This window comes from Dermacentor andersoni, chromosome 7 (genome assembly GCF_023375885.2).
Source record: "Dermacentor andersoni chromosome 7, qqDerAnde1_hic_scaffold, whole genome shotgun sequence".
Classification (NCBI taxonomy): Eukaryota; Metazoa; Arthropoda; class Arachnida; order Ixodida; family Ixodidae; genus Dermacentor; species Dermacentor andersoni.
This window is the reverse complement of record NC_092820.1, coordinates 157,430,218-157,447,882: the sequence shown is the minus strand read 5'-3', so window position 1 is coordinate 157,447,882 and position 17,665 is coordinate 157,430,218. Positions and strand designations below refer to the sequence as shown.

The window sequence follows — 17,665 nt, the reverse complement described above, 5'->3', positions numbered from 1 at the left end:
GGGTATGAACCACTGATGATGACAATTTTCGACATACTGTTCTGTATGTTGTATGCGTGATTAGCAAAAATTTAAGCACTGTTCGTTTCACTTTGCCGAGTGCTTGTAGCCTCTGCTTGTGGGGCTATGAGCTGTTGCATTTTTTGCTTGCTTACAGGAGCATGATGCTTACAGTGGTATGAGCTATTGATGATGATAGTTTTTGTTTACATAGAACAAACATGCATGGAACTCTAGTCCTATACAGAAAATGTGTTTGCATACCAATACGCTTGCAGTATCAGTGGGACACTAGTTTAAGAAAGTGCGTAAGTTATTGAGAAAACGCTTAGTCAAAGTTTAGCCAGAGTCCTTTTACTTCTTTTTGATTTCTGAGTCATCTTGTCATCTTTTTTTTTTTTTTAGACAGACGCATTGCCCACTCATACAAAGCACATAATTTTTAAGCCTGAATATGCGACAGAAATTATGAGTGGCTTTATTTACATGGCTTTATCAAGTCAGGTTTAGTTCAAGTTCAAGCAAATTGTGCCTGCAAGTTTTTTGTAATGGAAATGACAACATAGTTTATTGCACTGTTAAAAGTTGAATATAGATTTATAAAATTTACTTGCCATCATTGTTGGTTTTCTACATCCAGGAATGAAATGCCTGGAACACACGTGGGAATAAAATGCACCATACAGCACCTAACTAGGTCCCTTACCCCACACGCAGCATGCATAGTACGCCTTCAACACCCACTTTGAAGGCAGTTGGGTTAAGTGCAGAAAAAAAGAAGTAATACAGTGGGAAGAAAATGTTTGAGAGAGCTTTGTGGAAGCCATTCTATAAAGGCGGAAAAAGCAAATTATTCAGTCAGCGTGTTTACTGAGTACTGTGAAACAGGTGACGGCTATTGCCTTTCTCCCGTATCATGTGGGAGTGATAACAAACAGGCCTGTTGGAGAATTTGGCTGTCGGCTTGCCATGGCTTTTTATTGCTGTACAGCACCAGTTCCTTTTCTCAGTTGTGTGTGTGCAAGGTTGCACGTTTAGTTGGTGTATTCCCAGCTAGCCATTCTGAATCCCTCAGTTATATGTGCGTTGTTTCGACGAATTGGCATGGAGAACATTAAAGGGAAAAGATGGAAATAACACATGAAGAACACGTGTCATCATGTGGGGAGAAGCAAAGTTCCGTTGTGCATCAGCCAGTGAAATTCACTACAAGTAATTTTCCAACTAGCTAGTAGCGTCTTGTGAGTGCTTTCCCGACAGGTGGTGACTTTCTGTGCAGCTGTGGACCATGTACTGTGAACATATGGTGTCACTAAACCCTCCGGGCAGTGAACAGAGCCAACTATACACACTGACCTTGACGGACTTCTGGATCAAGATCACACCTGGCATCCTTCAACTCGTGTGCCATTCCAAAGTGGCAAGTGCTTTTTCTGAACTTTGTGAATTTCATTAGAATTTCTGCCACGTGCCATCATTGTTTGTGAGAAGCATTACCAAAGACAGGTTGAATTTCGTCTCCAAACCCTTCCCTGTAGCAAACACAAGCCCCATAGTTGCAGAGAACACTATAATGGTTGTGTACAGCTGTGGATGTGAAAGCAGAGCTAGGAAAACACATAGAGAGAGAGAGCACCACAAGACACGTATTGTATCTAAGCTTTTAGGTAGAGAGTCATTTAATATTGTTGCTAGGTGTACTGCCTAGCAGTAGAGCAAGGGAGCCTTTATTGGTCACATCTTCATTGTTCTGGCCAAAAGCCACCAGTCTTTTATTTCTTTGCTTTCTTTAATTTCATGTTCATAGTGTTCCAATATGCGCATGTTGCTGGGGGGTTTCCATGTGCAGGCGATTTTACTGTTGTTGCACCCGCATAGCTAGACACTGTGACTCCACCTCATTCAAGAGGTTACTTGGTTACCTTTCAGAAGACAGGCACAAATTGCTAAAAAGCAATTTTCTAGAAAATACTAAAAGTTCTCAAAAGACAGGGACAGACAGGAACAATACATTGTGCTAACTTGAACAGAAATTCCATAAAAAAGACATGTGCATTTACAAAATAAACAGTTTTGAGGTTAGCGTCATGTGTTGTCGTTTCTATGTCTGTCCTTGTCTTTTTCAGTCCTATTGAGGTTCCCAGTATGCTCTTAACCTTCCTTTTAATAGTTTAAGAAAAATCACCACAATTTCAAGCTAGTTGTGCTTCCCATGCAACAACAGTTTTTATTGTAGCCAACAGTGACTCCTTGTTTTCCACCAGAGAACTTGACGTGATGGCCATTGCTATTGAAACTATTCAGTGCATTATGTCTTGGCAGGTTAAGTTAAAGGATGCTCACTGGAAGCTGTAAAACACTGTCTAAGAAGCATTTTACCAAAAGGATTTTTTTTTAATTGGTTCATTATTGGAGGATGTAGAAGAACTTAACTGTGCTGTTATCATGCCGGCCAGGGGGCGAGCATTACTGCCAGTGGATACACTCTCTCCCTCTGCCTCTAGCAGCATTGCCAAGCGATGTTCCTTCCCTGTTTTTGCCCATACTAGAGTTGAGGGACATACTGCGGCATTAGCGCCGCCTCTTTCTTTCAGAATTGCGCATTCCACATTGGATGATTAGTTATGGCAAGTGATGAAACACACACTACGCAGAGGAATGTGTGCATGTGACCGCGCCTCTCTGGCTGGGAGCGCTCTACTATGAGAGTGAATGAGCGTGGCATTAGGCTTGAAATTTTAGCTGTTCTCGCAGCGCTCAGAGCAGTAATAACTTGCAGACACGATTGTCAGCGTGTCAAGTACATGCTACACTTGTTTGTTAAAAATGGCCAAACCTGCCGAGGGGCCCTTTAAAGGTGCCAGCTAATCTGCCAAGGTAGAAATCAGCTGGAGACTCACTAGCTGAAATGAAAAGTTGTCAGAATCTTTAGCAAATATAAGTTCTTTGAAGGGAGTGAAGGGAGGGCATTGAATGGTGCTCTAATTCCAGTCTGAATGATAGCTGTCCATGCTTTAGGAGACATGATGGGTATTGTTTGAAGTAGCCATGCATGAAAAGTGAAATTGTGCAAAAATACTTCTCCGCATAGCTGTCAATAAGAAGGTCAAGCTCTTGCTTAGAAAACGGGGTGAAGGCAGCTTTGCGGGGAAGGGGAGTCTTATGAGGAATCTTGCTTGTGAACTTTGACTTTTATTTAAGTTTCGTTTTTGCCAATGACAGTTGTAAAGACAGACTATGCACCTCTGCATCATGCTCTAGGCGAGTTGCAAAACCTACAAGGCAGCCTTCCTGCACTGCAGAAATTCTTGCACAATGGCTGCACAGCCCGTCCTCAGTGCAACTGTTACGTGCAGTGTAGCGTCTCAGGTGTTTGACTTCTGTGAATGCCTGCATTGCTCTTCAGAAACAGCTAGCGACAGCGCCATTCAAGAGGAAATAATGGAATCTAAAGTGCTTGAAAGAGTCAGTGGAGGGTCTACAAAAGAATCCTGCCCTGAGCCCCTATATGTATGCATCTCTGGAAGCCGAATGCGTGCTAGTAAATACTACACTTGCAGCGAGGACAGCTTGCGCTGCCATTGTACATGAATTTTTATAATGCAGGAAAGTTTTCCTCACAGGTTTTGCAACTCATCTATTGTGTCATCGTGATGAATGCTCTAGCTCCCAAATACTCAGTGAGGGTTCTATCTGCATGTGGTCTTGGAATAGACGAGTGTCTTGACTATACTGCTTCACGCTTCAGCATGCATTCCCTGGCTTCCCACTGGCTTGTGTGTGTATCTCGCTTCAATGGTGACTGTCTGTGTTCTGCTTCTCTCCCTTCTCTGCTTACTTGCTTCCCCTCCTGGATGCTTGCAGGAAGGCCATTCTCAGGTGTGCAGGCCATATTTGTCTTGCTCAAGGTGTTGTTCTAACTGTGCTTTCTTTCATCTCGTGGGCTCTCTGCCACTCAGTGACTCAGCCCATGCTGCACTGCTAAGGTTTGAAGAGAACTGAGCTAAGGGTCGTTGAAAAATATTTATCCTGTAGCTAAACTGCATAGTATTTTCACTACGAAATGGTCGCCTAACTGGATCAGAGTGTGTGACAGGGAACGAAAAATACAGCTGATGCCCTGTGGTGATGAAACAGTTGTCAACGTCAGCTGTGGTTGATACCAAGCAGAACACATGTACACAAAGTGCGTTTAAAACTGTGCTACTGTGATGTTGCCAGTGTCACAGCAAGTGTCACAGCAGGGGTTCAAAGACAGCTTTCTTTCATCTCGTGGGCTCTCTGCCACTCAGTGACTCAGCCCATGCTGCACTGCTAAGGTTTGAAGAGAACTGAGCTAAGGGTCGTTGAAAAATATTTATCCTGTAGCTAAACTGCATAGTATTTTCACTACGAAATGGTCGCCTAACTGGATCAGAGTGTGTGACAGGGAACGAAAAATACAGCTGATGCCCTGTGGTGATGAAACAGTTGTCAACGTCAGCTGTGGTTGATACCAAGCAGAACACATGTACACAAAGTGCGTTTAAAACTGTGCTACTGTGATGTTGCCAGTGTCACAGCAAGTGTCACAGCAGGGGTTCAAAGACAGCATCTGCAGAGCTAGGATCTATCAAGAAGGATTTGATGGTGATGTTAGTACACCTTCACCCAGGTGAGCATGATATAAATTAAGAGAAAGACCACTGCTGTAATTAGTGTCTATATGAATAACAATGTAACCGACCAGCTCAAGGTGTACCTAAACTTCCTGCATGTAGCACCAATGCCAGTGGAGGGAAAGAGCCACTACCATTGGCAAAGTGTTATTATATGTGAAGACCTCCACATATAATGACACTTCAGCATTACATGTGCAGATACTGAACGATATGATGATCCTTTTGGATCTTTACATACTGTCTATGAAAAAAAAAGAAAATTTGGCAGAGACACTTAACTGCTTATGTGCAGGAATGCAAAAGCATAATACCGTTAGCAGACCTGGGAACGCCATGAGCATGCTCACGTTATACACTCATTACGTCATGTCTCCTCCTCCCTAATGGCTGTGCCATCACATGCCCAATGGCACCAGGTCACGCCTTTAGTCAGGAATATGGCTGTGACGTGACATGTGCAATGATGCATGCACTAGGCACACTTTTAGTCATCCAGAACAGTGTAGCCACGATGGTGTCAGGAAAGCATGCTCGTCTCGTACCCCGGAGCCCTGGGTTCGATTCCCACCCAGTCCGAAATTTACCAAATTTTCTTTTCAAAGCCATTAATTTACTTTGTTTGTGGGAACCTCCCTGAGAAATTTGTCGTCAGTCTGAGCATTTTTTATGTGTTTTTACTCTTTGCGCCGTTGGCCATTTTTGGTACCAGCTTTTAGTATTTTCGTGTAATGAAGCATATAATGCTTTTGTATTAAAAAAATTCACAGTTCCGCCTGAAAGGCGAAACTGATATGAATGATTGTGATAGCAAATTAGTAGGTAGCTGTACGAAGTAAAAATAGTAGTTTTATCGGCCGTATAAACTTTTAAACATTGGCTTACTAACTAAATTAACAGTGATAGAATGTGTAAGCATGACTCAACGAGGATGTAGAAAGAAACGGACACACAGATACAGCGCTGTCTTTGTGTGTCGGCTTCTTTCTACGTCTTTGTTCAGTCGTGATTACACATTCTATCACGAATTTAAACCAACTAGCCTGTCAACATGTTTTAACTAAATTAACCAGCACAGTGTCATGCACGCACAGGTAAACATGAACACATCTCGCTCGATGACAGCGGAAACCGTCTGTGAAAACACTGGAGTTAGGAATCATGGCAGCAGCCACGAGCCAATTAACCTCCGTGCAGCTGTCGCTTCAACGCGAACTAAACGTTGAAAGCACAGTGCATATGAAGCCACCGGCACTATGTGCACTCTGCAAACGTCGCAGATCACTTTGAAGATGAGGCCCGCTTGGGTGTGCAATTTGGCCACGTCGCAGATCGCTTTCAAGACACATGAGTGCCGACAACACATCCCTACGGCCTGCGCCAAAGGCATCTAATACAGCGTCCGTGATTCGTGTGGCCAACGCCGTAATAGACGCTGCGGTTGTCTCCACTCTGTAGGGAGCAGTGGGCGAGGAGGACATTGAGGCGCCCTAGTGGCTGCCGGAGAGGAACGCCCCTCCTCCCTCGCCTGACCCCCCCTGCCTCGCACGCCACAGGAGAGGGCACACATCTGGGCGATGCTCCTTGCCCACACACACGAGATTGAACCGCATTTGCCGGCTCAGCCTCACGCGCTTTCATTCATACGGAACCTCAAGGCGGCGGCAGTGGCAGAAATGCAGCTGGCGTGTACATATAATTGCTATCACAATAACAAAAAACTAGTGTTTTATATGTTAAAAGCCTTCACCATGTGAAGACCTTGTTTATTTCCTTGACTGCACACAACACTATATGGAAGTCTAATTAAACTGTGCCGCTCGCAAATGAGCAAAGATTGGAAGGTCACCACAGCTTTGGGTTGGCCTACAACAGGCGTTCAAAGTCCCGAATAGCCAATATGCCTGGACTTTTTTCCACCACAAGCAGGTTCCAGTATTCATAGTTGCATATTTGATTATAATGCAATATTTAATACTCACATCATTCAGATCCTTCAATTTGAAGCACTGTTCAATTTGCATTGAAAACTTCGAACATTTGCACACTCCTAAGTTAGAATACAACAGCGCTATCTTGTATATCTAGCAATGGTCATCTTTGCTTTCATTAATGTACTTATAATGCGACAAAAAATGTGTCACCGGCCACTTGGCGACTTGTGTAACTTTGACACGTATTTACATAAGTGTTAATACTTACAACCCTCTCTCTCTCTCTCTTTTTCCCAGCTGGCAGAAATGGTGAGCCTGCATTTTTTGAGCTTGATGGAAGCATTGCTGGAATGCAACTCTACAGTCCTCGCAAGGGTAGGTGTTATTGATGTGTGTAAGGAGCGCTGCCTTGTTTTGTGTTTTTGCTTTGTTTGTGTAATGTTTCGTTTTATGTAATGTGTTTTTGCTCACTTTTCCAGCTGCTTCCTATGTGGACACCAGTACTATACAGCTACCAAGGACAGGTAAGGAGCAATGACAGCTTAGAAATTCTGCTGTGCTTGCACTAGTTTAAAGCTAGCTGAGGAGGTGCTCAAACGCAACTTCCATTGCTCTAACATCCCATTGCTGGCATTCCATGTGCTAGATGGCAGGTGCTCATGTAAGAATGAAAAGTATTGGCATGCTAAAAATTCTCAAATATGGAATGTGTAGTTTTTAATACAAAAGCATTACATGGCTCATGAAGTGGAAAATCCAGCAGCATGGCCAGAGATGGTACAAAACGTCACCTGGTCACAGAGACATGCTCATGCCACTGCTCGCACGTTTGTCGTCATCTGCTACCACAGCTGGCTCTGATGCCACTCGTCATGCCAGCGTTTCCATGCTGCCCCCCCCCACTACAAAGCCACTGCCAGTCAGTGTGGTGATTTCAGTGAGTTCTGTTGTGGGCTCCAATCAACAAACTTTTGACTTCTCACTCAGTAGCTGCACCTGGCTCCTTTGGATGTCCACGCAAGTACGCAAATGAGGCCGAGGCCCGTGATACAAGCATTTTTTTATTATTATTATTTCAAAAGTTTGCTGATTGGCAAAAACTTTTAAAAAAAAAACTAGTGTTTTATATGTTAAAATCCTTCCACATATGAAGACCCTGTTTATTTCATTCACTGCATAAAAAGGAAATAATATTAAAAAATGATGCAAGAAGTGACACAAGGCAATGTGTAAACAATACCATTAACTTTTGTAAAACGAGTCGTCATTGGGAAGATGCTGCAATGCTTTCGCATTCATCCATATAGGGATGCCTAAGTGCCCTTGACATTTTTTTTAAAGCCTTTATTGCAAGGACTTGCCACAGCTACCTTTATTTCATGATCGGAACAAAGGCCTCTGAGATATCTCCAATTACCCATGTCCTCCGTCAATGTCACATCTATATAAGAACACTAGGCAGCATTTTCTTGTGCGTCATTAGATATAACATCAATGGCTGCGTGTGAGTATGGAATGTGTTGACTCTTCCAGATGCAATATTCCTTGAAGGATACTTGAAACCAACCTTATAAATGATGTGACAGTTAGCTGGGGTGCCTCCAAGCATTCAGTTTTATTACTTGAAGCTCGGTACAGTTGATTGCTCAGACTGCTGACACATGTTGAGCAAACAGACAGCAAAAAGACACATTCAGAAGGAAAAATAAGTTTGCAGAGTGCACAGTTTCGGTTGAGTGAGTTTCGGTTTTGCCTTCAGCGTCTGGTAACCACGATCGGCCCTGGTATGCTACCGGAGGGCGAGGCCAAAGTAAATGTGGTTTCCGGTTACGCGGGGCCATGGAAAGCAAACCAGACACTTTCGAGGGGAACAGACACGCTCCTGGGGCCTCTACTATGCAGTCATCTATGTCTACTATAATAAATAGTTTAACAGTTCAATGTGACCATATAGTTACCCTCTACAATTAAGTTTATTGCATGAATGGCGGTCTTAAAGGTCCACTGAAGTATATATCAAATCACTTTAGTACGGCAAAGCATCCTTTCTGAATTCTCATTTCATTTATATTTGGCAAAGCAAGGTTGAGTTTTACTGGAAAAATGAACACGGATGTAGCAAATTACCGGCTATAACAAAGTATACATGAAATGTCTGTAGCCGATAAGAGTGTTTAATGAATATATATGCTTATTGCGAATATTGGGTATATAACGAAGACATTTTAGTGCCGGATGTGACTCCCTTACAATTAGGTTTTTCTGTATTTTCTCATGTTTTAGCCATTTCCAAGTAAATATATTTCTCCAAACTTGCTAGTTCAAGCCTTTGGTTCCTTCAGAATGGAATGTAGTCCCTTCTTGAGTGCTAAACAGTTCTAGAGCTGAGTACATACGTAGATACTGTTGAAATCTATAATGTCGCAACATACTGATGCAGGAACTTTGTTGTGGTGTGGCTACCCATCTTTCATTTTTGCATCCTTTCTGGCAGCCTCCTCTTGTGGTAACAGCTGCCATTATGCCAGCACAGAACCACAACATACAAATACAGCTTGACCTAATAATTAATACTCTTCTTTTGTGTCCCTTTAATAACTGCTGGAGCATTAGCTCACACATTCTCTTTAGGGTACTGTTGGCATTTCTTGTATGTGTCAAAGTAGTTGCTGTGTTAATTAAAGTATGCACAAATACCACAGTTTGGTAAAAAAAACAGACAGAAGAAGCACAACAAACGTTTGTTGACCGTGTGCAAGAGTTAGTGTACTTGATGCCTTTAAAATGTGGAAAACGATACAACAGCGAGTAAGGCCGTTGTATCAACGATAGGCTTCGAGAGCGTAACAACAATGTAAAAAAACTTGCAATCTGTGGAAACGTTGCCTTGCATTGTCAGCAGTGTAGTTGTTAGCCTATGTTGTCGCAAATTGAAGCGTTGCATAGACGCCATGATAAATGCACCAGTGAAATCTTAAAGGCTTTTGAGATTAACCACTTAAATTTTGATTGCATCAGCATCCCATTTCTTAAGCTGTCCAAGAAAGAAATCAATTTTCTTGAAACTGCATTGTAACAAGAATGCACTGGGCAACGAAGTCCATTTTCCTTTTTTCCTTCTTTTACTTTTGGTCCAAGTGTGCTTTCTTTTCGTGGTTTTGTTGGTTCTGCCTTATTGTTCTGTATAAAAGGCTCAGCAAGATAATAAACACGCAGTTTTTAGTGAGCACAGGGTATGTGTGGTTCCTCACTTGTGTCCTGTCTCGAAGCGCTGTTCTTTCTATGATAATGAACCAAGTAGCCCACCAGTCAGTCCTTGCATGACACATGCCAGCTAGCCAGAAGAAACACTCACTGCGCTCTGGTTTATTTCTTCTTGAATAGCATCATCATACGCACCTAGCTTCATTGCCACATGTCAGGAGATTTCGTTCTGTGCCATGATGCCACGATAATGACAATGACACCCAATCTGAAGTTTCAAGCCATACTTTAGTATCAAATTAAGATATCCTCCTGAGACTCCTTTTACATTACATTGCAGATTGACCTCAATCCTTTTTATGGTTTAACTCGGAAACGATTACATAAAGTATTCATACTGATTGCTAAGTCCATTGCATGCACAAATGTATGAAAGTGGTTTAGTTATTTTCTTGCCACCAGCTTTCTTGCCACCACTATTTGACATAGGCCTTTGTGTCCTCACAGACAACAAAAAGCAACCATGAAGTGTGTTTCGAATGGCATGAAATGACGTGAAAACCTTGGATAGAGCACAAACGTAGTACCTCACCAATTGTTGTTGCATTTTCATATCAGCTTATTTTTATCATAACAAACTTGAGTAGATGGTCGCTTTGTTCAAGTGCATGGAGGTCCTACTCCTGGCATTTAACTGGGATATCTAAACAAAAAACTGGTTTTTCGTGTATGTAACATACCAGTCAGTAAAGAGAACCAACTTGCAAGGTAATTATGCTCTTGAGTTGTCTCCAACACTCAGTAGAAAATTTTAGCTTATAAACCTTCATACTTCCTAAAGTTATTCCTAAAGCCATCATCCTTTTGCATGAGAGAATCATGCAGTAGAGCTTTTACTACTGTGAAAGTGCTGTGGTTAAGTGCCCTTTAATGTGAACCCTGAAACCAGCCAATGTGCCCTTTTTTATTACCAGTTGTGGATGGTTTGCGGCCAATAACAATTCATGTCCTGATGCTGCAGTTGCCGAGCCAGTTGAAGGTGCGGCTACAGGCTTGCCTCGACTGGCTGCCACCGATGCAGACGCGGGAAGAGGCCACCTTTGTGAGCAGCAACTTCCTGAAGTGGCTACAACGAATCCAATTCAAGATGGGCCAGATCGAGCTACAGTCCTCGGCTGCCACTCAGTTCTATTCTGTCTGAATTCTCAGTTGTGTCTTCCACAGGTGCCACACAACCCAGTGACTCACCAGTCACTCATTTCGTAGGCGTGAACACCACGTGACTGTGATTTACTTTATAAAAAATTTGAATACACACTTAAAAAGCTTTTGATTGATCAAAGTGAAGGAAAAGCATTGAAAGAATTATATTTAACACTGAATATCCAAATAAGAAGTATGGTGTCGATCTGATAAACTTTCAATGCTCATACGTACCTATAAGGTCAATATAAACTAAACTGATTAAATAACCATATGCATTTTATGCCTGACTGTATAGGGGCATGAGCAATAACGCATGTTGATAGCATGGGAAATCAGAAAGTTTTAATTTTCATCATAGTTGCAGAGCGCATGAAAGAGGTCTTTTTTTGAGAGCGCTTGTGAAAAAATCTGCAGACTAAAGACTTGTAATACAGACCATGCAGGGTTCGTTCTTTCTTCTAGCCTTGACAGACCTGCAAACCTGTTGTGTGAACATAACGTTACACTTTCTTTTGAGAGATATGCAAACAAGGTGCAGTGGTTTGGCAGCCATTGCAAAATTACATCACGGTGTCTTGCACATCCCTGAGGCAATTGTACTAGGCAATTTTAATTGCTCCGAGTACAAGTGATTTTGGAACAATTTGTGCGTTGCTGTAGTGCAACAGCCCAAGTAAATGTTGCAAAAGGACTGATATGACACGTCTGTTGGTTCGCACTCATAGCTTTACCCTTTGAGTTGCATGTGGTGGGTGTGGTGTCTGTTATCATTTCTTTCAGCCAGCTTCCTTTTTTCCAGAAGTATGTGAGTCGTGAACCAATGAAAGAGGTAATGAGGGCAGCAGGGCCCTAAGCTATGTGTCATTGGCCACTGACTTGGGTCGTAACCTGGCCCTTGTGTTGGGAAGCTTGCTACCACGAAGGCACTGTCAAAGGCATTTGCCAAATTGCTTTTTGCAGCTACTGTAGGTCAGATGCTTTGTCTATATATACAGTATTTATGCTACTTGTTTGTTCCTGCACAAACATGGCTGTTAGATGTTACCGCTTGCACTTCACGCTAGTGATAAGTTATAAGCTCGCCTAAGCTTGGCTGCTGGGAGCTGCCAGTTTTCCACATTGTTGAGTATGATGATGCTGTGAGCGAAGTATATGAACTACAAAGTGGAGGAAAGAGTTTCACCAAATGGTGCCATGTGGGTGATTGGCTGCCGTGCTCAAATGTTACAAATGTTATTGACTTGAATACTTGAGAAAGAATGTTGGCAGGCTGAGCTATCACCTACTGTTCCGCAAGCACTGATGATACCTATGGTTTCCAGTGAGAATAGATGGTTTCATGACCGTTACTCATGTATACAACACCACTGGACAAATACAGCAAGGAAGGCAAATTTATGTGCCAATCTATTATGCAATACATTAGAAAAATTAACAATTATTATATTTTATTAACTGTGCTACAAGTCACTTTTGCCTGGGAGTTGAATAAACCATGTCTTGCTAACTTAATTTATTGCCATGGATATGCATACATGCAAAACTATAACAAGGGTCCTTTGGCAAAGATTCAAACATAAAAAGATACAGGCCATGGGGGCATCTTTGTTTATAGTTCTGGATCCTGCTAAACTGATGACAGTGTGTGTCAGATTTGCAAGAACAGTTGAACGAGTCACCATCTATGCTAGTTTTCTAACTTTTCACTTGTTAACTTTTCACTTGTTATGTGTCATTTTCACCGGAATTTCCTTTTCTTTGAACTGATGACATGCCCTGCCTGTCTAATTATGATCACTTAATTACAAAAGCCTTAATGAGTGCTTAGGAGACATAAGATGTTTTTGAAACTTGTTCAAATTGTTACCAAAGGCTTGAAAGCCTGTCTGGAACTGAGCCATCTCATGCGACAAATGAAAATCTGGAGGAAAACTTTTTTTTTTTATTTGTGAGCCGCAGAATTATGCCTGCAAAGTTTGTTATTTGACTTTCACCATGTGTCCGTTTCTAATGTCATTTTACAATTCTCGGTGGTTTTTGCATACTGTTAGTGGTGTTGTGATATGTGAGCGTTGCATCGAGTGTAACAAAATGTTACAGGCAGCAGCTATGCAAATGTCATTTTGCTATTGTGAGTGCGTTGCTGTAGTTGCAGCTTGCTTGTGGTGATATAGTACTGGCAGCTGTCAGTATGTATCTGTCATAGGAATATCATGCAAAATAAAACGCCTAGCCGGTGCATATACCTACTTTTGCCTTTGCTTATGTGTTACATGTCACAACCCCACCCCCCCACCCCTCTTATCTTTATGATTCCTCAACCTGTTTTGTTTCAGTGTGTAAAGAAAATATAATTTGAGCTGTCCTAGTATATAAGGCTTGTACAATACCAAAGAGGCCACTCTCAAGGAGCTTGGCAAGGCAGAAAAACAGGAAAAATCAAGGACAAGTGGCGACGCCATCTTGATGTTCCCGCACCAGCTCACTTTGACGTCGTGGGTTTTGACGGGCCTGGGTAATTGTTATCGTTGAAGCTGGACTACAATTGTTTTCTAAAAGAGCCAGATACTGAACTTTGCAAGTTTCAGCCACAATCGCCCAAATACGAGAAAATACTTTTAAATCCATGACGTCACACGCTTTGCCTTAATTTGCCCGTGACGTCACATTGTCGCACCAGCTCTGAGGCTTCGGCGCGAAATTCAATGAACGGAATTTCGCTGTTCATTTCTTAATTAACAGACTCCGGAACACTGGGAACGTGCCCCCGCTAAATTTCTATGTACCAGGGATGCGAGGCATAAAACAGCGTGCGACAATCCCGGGCCCCTTCTGTTCGAAAAAAATTCCTGGCTACGCCCGCTACGCCACTGAAACGAACTAACGCAAGTAGAAAGAAGAGTTGCGTTGGTGGATGGATACATTAAATGCCGGGTAGCGTAATCAGCGCACATCTACGCAAGCAATCCCTCCCGGGGAGACTGGAGCGCGCGGACGTTGATCCTGCGATTTTTGAAGCACGCACATTCGCGATTCTAATGTAGCGCCATATCGATGACATGCCGTGACTTGCAGCTCGCAAACGGGAGCGCTACCTAAATATTCCGCAAATGGCACGTCAAAAATAAAATATATACAATATATACTTTTCTAGAAACAGAATTGTGCAACGTTGTGCAATAAGCTTTTCGTACTAATATGGTACCAGGTGGCGCCACACGTAGCGGTAGCGCTGCGCTTCGCGCGTTTTTCGACTGTGCCGGAACTTTTCGGCAGCGGCGACTGTTCGTGCAGGCCTCGTGCAGGCGATAAAGCGTGCCTACGGCACCAAGAAAAGCACCATAAAACCCTAGTGGAGACCAGCGTTGTGAAGACAGTCCTGTGGAGGTAAGTGGCAGAGGTCGTTCTTTCCGGTGTGCAAGGTATAATTCCCTGTTGCTTGTGAAGCTTTGCAGCTACAAGTTGCCCAATGGGCACTTTGTTTTGAACACAGTGTCACTGCTGCGCAAAAGTGGAGCGGGAGTCGAGGAGGAGAGCGATTGTGGCGTTTGTTCCTGGCCGTATTTCGGGCTCTGAGCTGTGCTTCCTGCAGGGAAGCAGACATACTCTCCCCCTCCTCACATTCTGCTGGGACACCATGCAAACAAAACCGTAAGTTTAATAACTTGGTAATGGCGTCGCTCAAAGGAAAACGCGTGCATTACCTCGCTATATCCAACAATCCTATTAAACTGCATGTCAGTGCGAGATTCACAATTTAAAAAAAAAATTGACAGGATGATAATCGACATAGTGATGTTCAGTCAGGAAAACCCAAAGGAATTTATTTCTCGTCCGCACTTCAATGTGCAAGTCAGCACAGGCTTTCGGAAATCTCCCGAATTTCATGCCTCGGGTGGAGAATCCCGCTCAAGTCGCTTCATTCACCAATCACTGTTTTAGAGTTTTCGAACTGCTTCTGTTTGTATAATAAACATGTTATGCCACTGCTTTGGCAGTGGGCAGGGCATGATAAGTCTTATTTGCCAATGGAAAGTCACTTTCAGGGATTGAACAGCAGTTTTGACTAGTAAAAGAGTGATCTATTCCATGTGTTTTGTGTGTAATCAGGCTCAATGGATGGGACCTATGACTATCTTCCATGTGTCTTGTGTGCAATCAGGCTCTATGGATGTCCCGGTACCTACGACTATCGTTAGTTTTTATTGGAAGCATTTTAGTTGAGTATGCATTTCATAGTTGAAGCATACACTTTCACCGAATGGTGCTATGTTATTTATGTTCTGCATGCAAAAAATAGCTGTAGGTGCCATTTTTATATGCAAATTTTACTGCACGCAGCATGTGTCTGAAAATCCAAATACTTAGGTTGTGCTAACGTTGTCTTGCTCGCCAGTGTTAGTACGACTTATTTAAACGATTGCAAACAAATCACCTTTAATTCCGCAGTTCTAAGCTTTCATTTTTTGTAGTCAAGGAAGTACCTTGTGTTCAGTGAAATTTAGAATGTGCTGTGTGTTTGGGAATGACAATGTGAACTAGTATAAAAGAAAAGGGTGACACTACAGTGTTATGTGTCTTCATGTGTCATGTTTTATACCACTATCCTGAGATGCATATTTACTGATTTCCTTACCTAACCTCTTCAGCCAAGGACGAATTGTATATTTTAGTTAATGAACTTTATTTTCATATTGCTAAAGCCATATACTGAGCACATATGTACAGGCAAAAATATCTACAAGAACACGTCTTTTTATTTCTTCAAATGTATCAGCACATTGGGCAACTTTCAACTGCCTAGCCAGCAGCAGCAGCCTGTCGCAAGCCACGAAGAAGAGCCAGAAAGCATGTCCCAGTCTGGCCCTGTGGACATTCCGGAGGCACTCAAGTTCAAGGGCGAGGAAGATAAGTCGGTGGTGACGGGGGTGTCACTGCCATCGTTGGCCGCACCTGCCCCTCGTTTACATGCATCCTCAGTGGCGGCAAGATCAACATTGTCCGTGTGCAGAAAACGAGAGGGTCAGGCCACGCCTGCAAGTAAAAGAAGAAAGCGAAACCATGATAATGTTCTGGTGCAGCAGCTGGGGCCCGGCATGTCCAGTGCCCTGGAAGTTACCCCGCTAAAAGATGACCTCGACTTGTTTGCAATGTTGCTAGTCCGGCTCATGAGACTAGTAAGCGTTGACAAGCAAATGGACCTGCGCATAGAGATGCTGCGTACTATCGACAAATATATGGAGTAATTTTTCTTTCATATTTGGCTCTACCACTGGGCCTTCATAGTGCTGATGACACATTGGCTTGGGAAAAGGAACACATAACAAACATGCATTGTTCATGCTATCTTTTTTTTTTTTTTTTTTGCTCGTCCATGTGTATAATGCACCATGGAGGTGCAGTGAAAGTGCCAGCCAGCTGATTAAACATGTTTGCTAAATGTATTTATTTTCTTTTATATTTCTTTCCACCTCAGTTATATCACATCCCATTCCACGAAACTTAAATGTGCCACTTAGGGCTCAGCGGCTCCATGCCATAGCTTCTGAATCAGGCATCTGCGACTGAATTTATGGCATTGCATGTTTAGTTTGAGTTCACGTGGGCTGGTTGGTATATGGTAGATATCAACTGCTATTGTTTAAGACTGTAAAAGTGTTTTATTCCTATTGCTTTGTATTTCTGTGTTCCCTGTGTTACTGCAACGGCACCAATTAAAACATTTTTAGAACGCAGCTTTTAATGGCCCGTTCCTGCGGCGAGCGTCGGCGGCGTAACTGAGCAAACGAGCAGGACAGCGAAAGGTGAAAGAGCGAACGCGGAGCGGCAGATGAAAGACGTGAGCCGCGAACGGCGGAGACCAGTGAGAGCGGCCCCTGCAGTGCGGACCCGCCCGACCGCTAGTTTCGTACCATAATCTGCTCGCGTCAGCTCTCGCTTGCGCGTGTTTGCTTTGCTTGGTCTCGTTCGCGCTTGTTTCGATTATCATGGCTTGCGATTGTTTTGTAATCTGATTGTATGTGCGATGCGAGTTGTGTAGTACTTTCTGGAAGCCAAGCGGCACCAGCGACTACACTGGAACCTTCGACGAGTCATGTATAAAAGTCGACGCTGCTACATGTCTCCCTCAAATTCTTTGCCTCAATATATCACGAAATGAAAACGCTTATAGAGCTGTGCTCAAATTTCACATTAGGGAGTATCGTAATCGTCTTATTTTTTTTTTGTAGTTCCGAAAGAGCATATAGCGGTGTATGAAAAACGCCGCAGTGAAGTGCGCCTAGTTAAATACCACCCTTGTTTCTTAGATGCGCACCTAAGTCTAAATTCGTGAGCGTTGTTGCACCTCGTTGCCTCAAAAATGCGGCCACCTAACCGCAACCTCGTGTTCAGCAGCAAACTGGCACAGCCACCTCGGCGGCATAATCAATGTAAAGGCTATTTTTAAGCTAGTGTACAGTATTGCATTCTTGTTCCGACTATCTTGTATATGTAGTTCTGCATTCGTTATTTCAGTTTTAAGGAGGTGCGATTACAGTCGCTGACCGATAATTCGGACTCGACGAGGACCACGGCAAAGTCAGAATCGGGAGTCCGAAATACCGGATTCGCCCGAAAACAAATTACTATTCCACAAATTGCCAAAAGAGTCGCAGTTTCGCA

General features: G+C 43.0%; 1 protein-coding gene and 1 long non-coding RNA gene across 4 annotated transcripts in view; both read left to right on the top strand.

Annotated features, from left to right (window-relative positions):
• The window catches only part of unc79 (UNC-79 domain-containing protein), a 97,647-nt gene extending 84,396 nt beyond the window's left edge, over positions 1-13,251 (top strand). For 2 of the 3 annotated variants that reach the window (XM_072289372.1, XM_072289371.1), the window contains 5 exons: positions 1,280-1,420; positions 3,865-3,879; positions 6,890-6,967; positions 7,072-7,116; positions 10,818-13,251. In XM_072289372.1, the coding sequence (XP_072145473.1) occupies positions 1,280-1,420; positions 3,865-3,879; positions 6,890-6,967; positions 7,072-7,116; positions 10,818-10,997 (459 nt within the window). In that variant the 3' untranslated portion in view covers positions 10,998-13,251. The remainder of the gene's footprint in view (positions 1-1,279; positions 1,421-3,864; positions 3,880-6,889; positions 6,968-7,071; positions 7,117-10,817) is intronic. The other variant, XM_050180652.3, reaches the window with a different exon arrangement.
• A 963-nt stretch (positions 13,252-14,214) lies between these two features.
• On the top strand, positions 14,215-16,737 carry LOC126533480 (uncharacterized). The gene is made up of 3 exons (XR_011895853.1): positions 14,215-14,389; positions 14,496-14,653; positions 15,780-16,737. It is a non-coding gene; the product is annotated as an uncharacterized lncRNA (long non-coding RNA).
• Positions 16,738-17,665: the final 928 nt, after the last annotated feature.